Source organism: Anneissia japonica, unplaced genomic scaffold (genome assembly GCF_011630105.1).
Source record: "Anneissia japonica isolate Jap-2015-1 unplaced genomic scaffold, ASM1163010v1 scaffold24_len2511860_cov200, whole genome shotgun sequence".
Classification (NCBI taxonomy): Eukaryota; Metazoa; Echinodermata; class Crinoidea; order Comatulida; family Comatulidae; genus Anneissia; species Anneissia japonica.
Genome location: NW_022730786.1, coordinates 1,055,206 through 1,067,967, shown reverse-complemented (window position 1 = coordinate 1,067,967; position 12,762 = coordinate 1,055,206). Strand labels below are relative to the sequence as shown.

Here is a 12,762-nt window from a genome sequence, read left to right as displayed (position 1 = left end):
GTTGATAGGTTGATGTCCTTGGTTCTAAGGTTACACCCTAAGGCAGTTTCTATCTACCGCGGTAGACTTGTATGCAATGTGATATGCAAATTTTCTGCATATACAGCCTTGTGTCTACCGCGGTGCGGTAGATTAAGGCTTACCGCGGTAGGATAATTTGGCGACGCTCCCTAATAGCTTGTATATCTACAGTACTTTCATTTTATTGCTTGGGAAAGAGTAGCTACATTTTTATGATGAAGTATCTAATGTCAACAATTTTTTTTTGAAATATTGATTGTATTTTAATGAGATCATTATAGATACACGATTATTCCAAACAGACTATGACTAATAACAACATGACACTTGCCATACGTTAATCAAAATTCAAAAATTTCAATAAACTAGTTTTTTTTTTCATTTGTTTCAAAGAAGAAATATAAAGCTCTAGCCACATTATCAAATTTTCTTTGACAAAAAAATGTGACAAGCCCATATATAGTAATGCTATGCCTATATATGGTCATGGTGTGATGTCATCATGCCCATATATGGGCATATCACACTTTTTGTCACACAAAATTTGATAGTGTAGACAGCGCTTAAAACCCTCTCATACATGTATGATTTTAAAGGTTTTAATGTTGATGCTAAATTCCAATGCTATTTTATTATTTTTCATCCTACTTCCAGAATTATCTGTAAGTATCCAGTGTATTCCAGATTGAAAGATTGGGTTGGAGGAGGAGGGGGGGGGGGAAGCCAACCGGCCCAGGCCACACACCTCCCCCCACAAAATTTTTCAAAATTATAAACAAAAATGGAGAATAAAAGAAAAATATACAGCATTACAAATTCAAACATGAGAGTACCATTTCCAGCCAACTAGATGTGCCATAGATTGTCTTGTCTCAGCCCCACCATGGGGCTGGGTTTGAGGTGGGTCTACCCCCTATTGGTAAAAGTCCTTCTCTAGGCCCCTCTATTTCAAATTTATGGATCCACCCCAGGTATCAATTTTTTTTAATTAAGTTTTTGCATACCGACTTTCAAAACAATCCTTAAATTGATTACTATTACCAATTTTATGAGTTAAATTATACTAAACTTCAATTGAATTTAATAGCTCTCTTGTTTATAGGCACTAATACTACAGTACTATACACCTTTTAGCATCCTACTAATACCATACATTCATAGGGGGATATCCAGAATTTTTCAAATGGGGAGGGGGATGTCCACACTTTCACAATACAGTAGATAAGTGCGTAGTGCTAATTTCAATATGCATTGAAATTTTAAAATTCAAAGAGGATAAATTATATCATCAGCAAATGATTATTTGAACAATATTTTCAAACATATGATAAGTAATTAGTATACCCTAAACTTAGAGTATATTTTAAATTTTATTCTATTTTTTTGCATGCTATGTTTTGAGATTGAAAATCCCAAATGAAAATAATTTTAAATTCAAAATAATTTATTATCTTTACTATATTTTTGGATTGATTGAATAATTAGTTTATAAGATAAGTAATTACCAATTCAAGTGTTAATCTAGGGCACAATAAACCCCTTTTAAATAAATCAGAATTCCATATATCAGGCCGGACAAATTGTAATCCAATAATCTAATGAATTTCTCAATTTCCCCTTAATTTAATAAACAAACAACAAGCACGGTGTTTTTAGATTTGCATTATAATATATGTAGCAATGTAAATAAACCGAAATGCACACGCAATCACACAGCGTTCAATCACCTGATACCAATTACACTAATATTGATTATAAATTATTTTTATTGCATGGGTTTGAAGCTAAATATTAGAGAAAGGTCAAAGTTGAAATTGTAACACCCATACCTTGGATTCAACTGGGCTGTCACTAATTTGTCATTAAAAACTACTGTCGGCTTACATGAGAAACTCTATCACTAGTTATAAGAAGAATAAGGGAGAATTTCAAGACCAATATAGTGGCCTTGAATATCAAGTTGTGAATGGAAAACTATCATAAAATTGATTTCCTTTTTAGAGAGATACAATGGTCAATCATGGCTGCCAAGATAACACAATTCAATATGTACAGTAGACCCAATGACCAGGCATAAACAAGGGCTTCATACTTGCTACAGCTGTATACCTGTAAGCCAATAAATTTTTTCAGCCTTCTCCGAAAACCTCTCAAAAACAAGATCAAATGACGTTCAAGAGAAACATAAGTTACAAAGAATTCTTTCAGTGATGCTGATGCTCACACAAATGCTTTTTTCTTTTTAATTATATTTTGTTGAGATAGCACTAAATAAATACTAAACAATGGAAAACTAAGATGGCCTCGGCTGAAGTACCAATACATATCTAAAGACTGTAATAACATGGAGGAATTCCTCTATGGAAATAACATGCAATTATTTTGTCGTACGAATAACGCTCTCTCTAATTCGGGTGCTGGGCAACGATGCTTTTGAATGATTGCCTTTAAAGTGTTTACAAAGAATGTTTAATTGATCTTTGCACATCTCTCTAACTATTACTTCTTGAAGTGATCCAGTCACATAATGCTCAAGACACAAGCCTTGAAGAACCTGTAATGATAGTGCAAAGAATTGTGTACAGATTTTTGACTAAAACACAATTTCTAGCAAGTACCCTATGTTTACATAATAGAAAGTGATTCAATTTAATCTTAGTTTTTTTTTATCTTTTTTATAATAACACATTACCTTTATCAACATACTCAGTTATGACCATCAAAAAATTAAAATTTAATCAGAAAAATTGATAATGTATCTGTATAAATCAATTAAAACTTTACTACATTTTTTAATTAACTGTACCCTATGTAGAGTAATTAATAAAATTAATAAATTACTATACATTACAAATTGATCTCGGCCAAAAATGCTGCTGTTTAAAACGAAATTAATAATTAAGATTTTTCATCTATTGCAAAGCTGAGTAAACTATATGACTATATCATGTTACATAATGAGAATGCATATTTACTATGAGATAACCACTCAAGTTCCTAGCATACAGTACAGTACAGTAGTCACAGAATTGTGGCACAATTAAATTCTTGAATGTTTCCCTCATTACAACAGCTAATACAACAATCAGCTTCAAAACGCGTACATTTTCTCAAACACGGAACTGTCTAATACTGTTGTAGAAAAGCAATAAGCATATACAACTATAGATTGACTTGTAGCACGAAATTATCATCAATCTGCTTCAATAATCTTCAAAATGGAAGCAAACATACAGACAACATATAATCTTTATCGCAATGTCAAGGCTTGACAAACGACATCGATTTTGAGATCAAACGAGAATGCTATCTCCCTCAAGGTGTCATAAAAGCAAGACATGTTGAATGTGAGAGCATGCAATAGCTATAGTTCCAGAGGAAATGCTTTACGATTTATATATATTATTAGCTAATATAATTTCTTTTTTCCTTTTACACACACAATAAAATTTTATCTATTTAGTCATTTACAGTATTGACACTGTCAAACCAGAATAAAAACATAAAGGCATTTCATAGAAATATTATTATCAATAACAGTCATGTAAGCTATAATATAAAATTCAATAAATACAATTTAAAAACAAAATATTATTTGTTCATTCAATAATAATTATATAATTTCAAATATTAGTTTTGCATGGTGAGTAAACGTATGATAAAACTTGCAGTACACCATGTACAAGCAGGCGTGGGCATAAAAATCGGTCGGAGGACCAAAGTGAATTTTTGATTTAACACCAAGGGAGGCATCCAAACTTAGATGTTGCCAGTGTGCTTCCCAAAACCTCCAAGCACCACTTTTCCACCACTTTATTCTCAGTTTTTAATATACTTTTGACATATGGTCGGTGTCGGGCCATAAAAACAAGGTGTTTTCAAGCCAATGTTGCTTGGCGGGCCGCACACATACTGTAAGGTTTTTAAATTTAATTTCACGGGCTGCAAAAAAATCGCTGTCGGGCTACATGCGGCCCGCGGGGTGCACTTTGCCCACCTGTGATGTACAGTACAGTATCATGTTGTCTTGACATTTAAATGAGATTACAGTACCGTACTCTCAATAAGAAAAAAATAACATAATAAATAATAATAACCTTAAAGGAAGCCCAAAAACAAGCTTAAGTATGCAGTTCAACATAGCAAAAAGTAAATTTTCTGATAACTTGAAATTCTTTTCACCAGCCTCTCCAATGAATACTATTTATTCTACCAAATTTAATAATTCAACATCACTCGTTCCTTTTGAAATTATATCATAAAAATTTCCTCCTCAAAGATTAAATTTTAGTAAGTATTAGTTTATTAGAAACAAAAGCAGCAAATATGCCTACAGTATCTTCAACTACCCGACATCAATCACTACAGAAATGGCATTCAAGTTGACGTCAAAAAATCTTTCCTAAGACTTGGTTGTTTACAGGGTTGATTCAGAAAAAAAAATGTTTTTAGACTCTAAAAATAGCTGAACAAAATGATAGCAAGAATGTTTTATCAGCGAATCAAGCTTGATTAAGTTATGGGAATTTGTCAAAACATTTTTTTCCCAATTTTACGATTGAAACAGATATCAAGAAAACACGATGTTTGCTAACAGCAAGATTTGATTCTTGTCATTTCAAATTGCAAAGATCAAAATCATTTTGATTAGTCATATCACTAAACATAATAGGCATAATTCCGTCCGAGAGAACTCATAAAAATCTAACTGAGCACCAATGCTTTGTCACGACTGGCATAAATATGTAAATTTTTTGAGTGACATCTATGGCAAGTCAAAACCCAAGCTTGAACGCTACTGTACGTCCTTGGTACAGTTACAGTGTATAACACCTTTTAACTATTGCGATTTCTGGGCTTTATAGAGTGTTACTTTTACTTTGTGACTCACAGAATGCGATATTTGTTTGTCATTCCAATAGGGTTAAAATAATATAAAGGACAGTCAGACCATGAAGGTACAGTAAACAATACTCATTATATTATTCTGAAAGATACTTTAATGGATAAAAACGTGATCCCTACCATATTTTCCTATTCCTTTCATCGATGGATTTGATACCCAGGACTTACATTAACAGTGATATCTGTACTGTACTAGTCATAGTAAAATTTCTTTAGGAAATCCAGATAAACTTTGATTCGCTTTTACATTATTAAACAAATTGAAAGAAATTAATATTATTCTTATTATGCATTTAATTTGATAACCTACTGTAGTGAAAACAAATATTGTTTTTTTTCCCTTATCATATTAATTTATTACTAGGTTTTTATTACAAACAGGTTATTTTTCATAGGTTTTTTGTTACTTAGTTATTATCATTTTCAATATTATCATTAATAATTTTTTGAATGAGTCATAATGTTATCATCAAGCATCATCATCCAATATTTTCTCCTCATAATCAACTATCAATCATTATCATTATCATCTTAATTATCACCTTTATCTTTACAACCACCACCTCACAAAATACAAGATAAAATGTATTGTCTCTAACGAAGAAATTACAAAAGTTCGCAAACAAAACTACATTAAAATTGATTAAGAAAAACAAATTATTTACATCAAATTTCCGTAACACCCATTGACAAAAAGCACATTAAAATATTTTAAATTATATTAAAGGCTTACAATATTTAAAGAAAATTATAAATGTTTAAAAAAGGTTTAAACGTTCAAGAAAGAAGGACCACCAAACCAGTCTCGGGGGCCCCCGCGCCCTCCTCTAGATACACCACTACCTATTTTTGCAATTATTATCTCAATCAATATCACCTACAGTATATCATTTTCATTATGAGATCATCACCATCATCTTTAAAACATTATCATCATCCCTATCACACTCCTAAATCATTAAATCAGGACACAAGCCAATAGAATCCTGATGCATAAGATAAAATATATTCTTCATTTGAAAATATAGACATATAAAAAGCAAAACTCCGCAACAGAATAATTTCATCTGAGAAGCTTTTCTAATCACCTTCATATGAAAATGTCAATGAGAATAAATTACAAAATGCTAAATGGCAACATTTCCGCGCACCAACATGTTACTACTTATTTAGAGCAAAGTCAGTCTCTCGTAAAAAATGGCGCGACCAGTCGTAATATCCCTCAAACTGGCAATTCAATTTACAGGCTCAATTACTTCAATTTTGCGAACAAATGTGTGCAAATAAATCAGAAACTGTGCGTCAATATTAGCAGTGCAGGCTAACTAATGTACATTTACGTCGGAATGTTTTGTCCATGTGGTTCATACTGCATATATGCTAGACACATCTAAGGTGATAATATATTTGTTTAAAGAAAAACAATCAATTGCTAATTATAAACTACATTTATTTATATTTATTAATTACACAACTATGGCTATGTTTGGTTTCAATGTTTGAAAATATCTGAGTCATTAATTGTAGCTATCAATTATAGATAGTAGCTGATATTGATTGATTGATTGATTGATTGATTGATTGTCCAACACTTGTACAGATAATGCTTAACATTTTTGCCAAAATACACTACTAGCCAAAAAAAGGCAAACTTTCATCACTTCATGCCCAATTCAAAGACAAGCTTGTTTTTCACAGTACTGTAAATTTAAAACAGTAATTTACATTGTTATTATTCTGTAGAACTGACAGCCAAAACTTAGCTTGTAAATTTCGTTTTTATGGTTTACCATTGAATACATACATCGAGTATCTATGTTTAAAGTATGAAATTTTGGAATTAACAGTGACTGAATACGTACACATGCTTTTTGTTCATTAAAGTAATTAATAATGAACAATGACAATTTATAAACAAGTTAATCAATCATACTGTCCAACTGAAGTGATTTTGATTGAAAAGGCTAATAATCAATTTACTGAGTATGCAATTTGTATGGTGGTAATGTCACACATATTTAATTAATGAGGTGATAATATGAAAATGAAGATTATCTTACCTTTATCCTTTTGACATATTCTAACAATTCGCGTTTCATATTGGGCACTGCCAGCAATGATACGCTGGACCGTGAGGAAGTAGCTAAATCCATCATGACTAAAACCATGTACGTAGTTAATTTTGTAAGTATCTCGATAGTTGGATAAAAAGTCAATGTATGTATGGATGCTAACATTAGCATCATAATACGCGTACTGGAAGTTATAGCGGCCATTTGTCAGATGCAATCGTTTAGTTGAGACTGCTTTTTGAGTGATGTAATCAACCGGTCTATGAGTTTGACGTGTTGCTCCAATGTACAGCCCTAGACCGAACTCCTGCGCCAAGGGATTGGGGGGAGCGGGGGCAAAGAAAGCTACCACGGAGCCTTCTGTCGCAACAAAATCATATTCTATGTTATATTCTGAATAGATGTGATCTTCGATTGGGTTTATCATATCCAGCGAATGAATTGTACATGTTCCCTGTATAGCACTTCCACACGCAAGAAGAAATTCTTTCTCGTAGTCTATTAATAGAATTTTATTTACGTTATCTCTTGATGCATGGAAATACTCACAATCCGATTCGGGTAAACACTGAACATTTTCTAGCTGTGGTCCTGTTTTGTATTCAAATTCAAATTGCATATTACTATTTAATTGAAAAATACCATTCACAGCGCCAACGTAAATTCGTCCAGTCACGTTATGAATAACAATATGATTTAGGTCTCCTTCTCGTGTTGTAAATGCGGTAATGTTACGACTATAAACTGACGGAACACCAACACAGACAAGCAACGCTAACAGTTTCATCATTAATTTCTCCATTATCTTTTGCTTTAAGTCTTTATCTTATAAATCATATATCTTCCTGAGGAGAAATAGAAAGTGATTTAGTAAAAAGATAAAAATCATATACAATGAGATAACATAATTTTAGAGTGTACGGTTACTTAAAAATAATAACCAATTATTTTTAAGTTACCGTACACTCTTATATTATGTTATCTGATTGTGTAGTGTGTACAGTAACTTAAAAATAATGACCAATTAGTTTTGGAAGTATTTGTGAAGGTTTGTATGTCAATAAAAACCAAATGTACTAGTTTTCATTATTAAAAATAGTTTCAATTGTTAGCAGAATATTGATAGTTAAAATTGCCATTGTAGAGGTTAAGGATCAATCATAAACTGCACCAGTGTTCCCCCCAAGAGGCCCCTGAAGCATTTTGGTACCATGACGCTTGGGACTTTCCCCATGATGCTTGATAGTTGTCTATGATGCTTGAAACATTTTCCATGATGCTTGGAACACTTTCCATGATGCTTGGAACATTTTCCATGATGCTTTTATCAGGGAACAGTTAAATTATTTAACTGTTCCCTGCTTCTATATAATCTAAAAGTGCAATTTAGGACATTTGAATGCCTCCTAATTATTAAAAATACCTTGTGTCAGACCCAATTATGGTTACCATGACGCTTGCCCATGATTCTAGGAAGAACACTGTGCACTATAAAAATATTAACTTTAAAATAAAATTATATAAAACATTTAGTTTGACAAATACCACAAAAAATGCTATTAATTCAAGATTCCAAAATTGAATTTATTGTCATGTATAAAAAACAAATTTGTTTTCCTGTGCTTACACAATATTGCATAACATATTTTCATATGGAATTTGTGCAATATATATTAATAAATTATTATTATTAGATTATCACAATAAATATAAAAGCTACATAAAATAAAATAGTAATAAAAACTTATCAAAACAATGGAAAAATGTTGGGACAATGAAACTGGGAGATGTTTAGCACTTGCCACAACACCAGCTACTTACTCTTTTTAATTGTATAACTGTATTAAACTAATATAATATATTTTCTTGTTTTACAGAAAATTTGTATTGAAATAATAATAATAATAATTAACATGAATATATATAAAGAAAACATGAATATATATAAAGAAAGTAACATCCTATACACATGCAAAAAGGAAAGCTGAAAATTGTAAGAGATGAAGAAACATGGTGGCCAACCTTCAACCCGAGACGGAACAAGATGATGAAAATATGTTTTTTTAGATAATACATAATACTGTAATGCAAAGTCTGTCATTGGACAATTTTATGACATGACTATAATTAATATTCTTTGGGAAATCATTTTATGTTAATTATAATTAATTAATTAATAAAATTAATTATGGTAGGAATAAAAAAATATTTACTTTATATTGCAATAGACGGATTCGGCGATGTTTGTTTACAGCCGGTTACGTGACATAAAATTTTACAGTGCGATAGTATAGGAAAAGATAATGTATGGCTGCGAAAACAACCACCCACCTGTCAACATGAGAAATAAATGGCTAGAAAAGGCAATATGATTGTTTAAAATAGTGTTGATTTACTTATCCTAGCATTTCTCCTAGGATTGTATGCTTTGAAATTTAAGTGATCCTACATAAAATCTTAGCCAGCCCTAACACCGTAGCATAGTTCGCGGGTCGAAGACCATCATGCCTACCTAACTATGCCGTAGATGTGAAACGACCTACAGTGTAGGCCTAACATTTTTCAAAAAATAATGTTTGCACCGAGTATCCGTTACAGCATTAGCAAACCATTAAGTTAAAAATCTCAAGTTTAATTTCTAATCACTTTGGTATTACAGTAGTTTACTGGGAATATGATGAGCTTTTATAGCAATAAAAATCGACGGCCGCAATAGCAATCTCCATGTAAAACACTGCTTTGCCAGTCAATTTTTTCAACAACACCCAAGTTAGGACATGTGACGCCCATTCCTGAATCCATCTATTAGTCTTTTGACTTTTTTCAGGAATGGATTGGATTAGTTTTAACATCAATCAAAAGTAGAAATTCATAAGACTGGTGAAAAATAGCCACTGCCTTGTTAATTTAATATGAAAAGATGCATTTCAGAGAATATTTGGAAAATGCTTTTTATTATTTAGCCTACTCATATCGTATCTACGGCAATCTAAATGGATGTTTAGTACAGTAAAATGCCACGTACTGTCATAAAAGATTAAGAACAAATTCAAAATTAAGTTTCCAGATAATTATAATACTACCGTTAAGATTCTCCCGTGAAAATGACAAGGAAACATCAAAACAGGTTCTTTTATAAAATTACAGCTTAATTGTTTTATCAAAATCTTATATTTTAAACTATTACATCTACACTACATTGAACACAATTAAAGAAAACGTAGGCCTACTTTAATAAGTACTTGACTTGACGTTTCAATCCCTCCTCCAAGTCACAAACCCCAGTACAAACTCAACGGTCGACGACGGCACTGATGAACCACCATTCCAGAGGTCTTAAAAATAATAGTACTCTTACTATTCCTAGGCATGCCTACAAATCTTTGGTAAATTGTATTGGATATTGATTATACTTACATTCTTTCTCTAATGGTAATTACAAAATAGTCGCTAGCACTTGAGAGCAGCCAATTACTACATTCACACGAAATCAACACGTACGTAAACTGACAGTTGTAGAAATACCAAAGATTGAGGACGCTCGCTGAGAAACTCACCAAGGAATTTTTGGATGACAACTACGTCACGCGGAACACGCCCCCACCTCCTATTATGCAATACAACCGCCACGCCAACGCCACTCACGCGTAAAGAAAGAAAGCATGTTAGAGAGGCAGACAATATATATTATTCTGTGATCGTGGTTTTCAGAAACATATAAGCAGATGTCATCCCCCATCGAATGAGGGGAAAGTGGCAGAGAATGAGATTCAGAAGCCCATCACCCTTAATTTTAGCGCTCTCTGCCTTTCTTCCCAATGGAAATATGCTAATGTCGCCGACGCCAACATCTACATCGTCACGTTACAAGATATTGTTTCATTCATTGTATTTGTTTTGCTTGGAACTTTCTGTGTTTGGTTTCCCCGTGCAGCAAAATATTATATTATTTATAGAACAACTGTCAGTATACTAGAAGCTAAAACTAAGAATCTTAATTATGGAAAAAATTATTCTTTATGTATTTTGAAAGAGTTCATATCGTAAAGAATAGTGAAACACCCACAGAGTTTTGAAAAGCACTTAAAATTATTTTTAAAATATTGGTGTTTTTTTTTTTAATTCTTAAACAATAGGCCAACAGATAAAAACGCAATAACTGGGGTAATAACTGATCGAAAATGGTTGACAGTACATTCTCCTAAAAAATTTACAGTATATAGAAGTTTGTTTATAGAGGGCGCACTAACACAAATAGTGACGTTCTGATTGTGACTGCAGTACAGTAATTCAAATTCACGTATTCATTATAGTGCCCTCTATTGAATGTGTTTTGACATGACATACAGTCAACTTAAACCTGAATTTCAGTCATTTACTGATAGTTTTACAACAATGTAGTGTTTCATTCACCACTTTTATCCTTTTGGTAATCTTTTTTTGTTGATAGGGCATTTTTTTCTGTAATTCCAGAGGATCGCATCTATTTTTTGTAAGAATTGCCTAACCACAACGAATACCGGTAACTCGTTTCGGGTCTAATGTCTCTCATATTTAACACATATATCTTATCTTTCTACCATGTGATAACATAATATTTTCTAAGCCTGGTTATATTGTCAACGCTGTACCCTGCTTTGAAATACGCATTTTAAACGAATCTTTAAGTTTCTTAACTCAGGCCCGTAGCCAGGTCATTTCAATGGGGGTTCTCTGGGCGTGGGGTCCAGAGGTCTGCCTAGGGGCCCCGGTAGTTATGTTTTGAAAAAGATCTATGTAATAAAAAGGTGGTAATATAATAAAATTATAAAATATTTCGTGAGTGGATTTCCCATACGATTAAAAATCGTAACGGTACTGCATCGTGAGTGGATTTCACGTACGACTAAACATCGTAACGGTACTTGGTTTGGTCTACAGGAGTTCCTGCTTCGAACAGGTCATTCCATTCATAGAAGAAGCCTTTTCATAAAGAAAGTTTACCTTTTTAGCAAAGGTTTGTCTATAATTTGATTATATAAAAATTGATTAGAATATTGAAAATGTTATTCGTGTTAATGAATAGCTAAAGATTACTAGGCCTAATATGTCCATTTTTATTGATCTAATCTACGTGTATTTACTTTCATAGTTTATATTTAAATATTTAAAATTGTTTATAAATTTATTTAAAATACTATATGAAATAATGTAATCATTAAAATTTATTATAATAATTGATATTTAAATAAAGCAAAATATTGAAACATGTTAAATACAGACACAAAGTATACATAAGTCTATTTCTAGATTACAGAAAATATGTAAATCTGTATTAAAATGATATAAATTTATATATATACATAGAAATATTATGCGTAAATATGTATTTAGTATAACAAATTAAATTTAAACGGAAATATGGAAGAAGCAGAGGAAGAAAGAAGAATAGAAAAAAATTGAAAATGAACAATAATAATCATTTTTTCATTATTGTATCACGTTTTTGTGAAAATAACCCATCTTAAAGGACTACCTGTCGTTTTCTTCTTTGCCACAGTGAACGAAAAGACCAGTTATTCTACGACGTTTCGTAATAATCTTTATCACTAAAAATTAACACTCGTTTTGACGCACTCCGTTCTGTTGTGTGTGACGTGTGTCTGCTGTTGAAAACAACCTTCCTAATTTTGTGACTGGCTATGATGACTGAGATGGACCATGTTGACTTATTAATAATATTTTGTTTGGGATGGAAAAAAGGAGTCAATTTCCCAAAAATGCT

At 31.9% G+C, this 12,762-nt stretch overlaps 1 protein-coding gene across 5 annotated transcripts in view; it reads right to left on the bottom strand.

Moving 5' to 3' along the window:
- Positions 1-10,561, bottom strand: part of LOC117115020 (hepatocyte growth factor receptor-like) — a 76,452-nt gene extending 65,891 nt beyond the window's left edge. For 3 of the 5 annotated variants that reach the window (XM_033258653.1, XM_033258654.1, XM_033258657.1), the window contains exons 1-2: positions 10,416-10,561; positions 6,987-7,843 (exon numbers count right to left, since the gene is read on the bottom strand). In XM_033258653.1, the coding sequence (XP_033114544.1) occupies positions 6,987-7,800 (814 nt within the window). In that variant the 5' untranslated portion in view covers positions 7,801-7,843; positions 10,416-10,561. Of the gene's footprint in view, positions 1-6,986; positions 7,844-8,819; positions 8,838-10,228; positions 10,334-10,415 lie in introns of those variants that run through there. The other 2 variants (XM_033258655.1, XM_033258656.1) reach the window with 2 other exon arrangements.
- Positions 10,562-12,762: the final 2,201 nt, after the last annotated feature.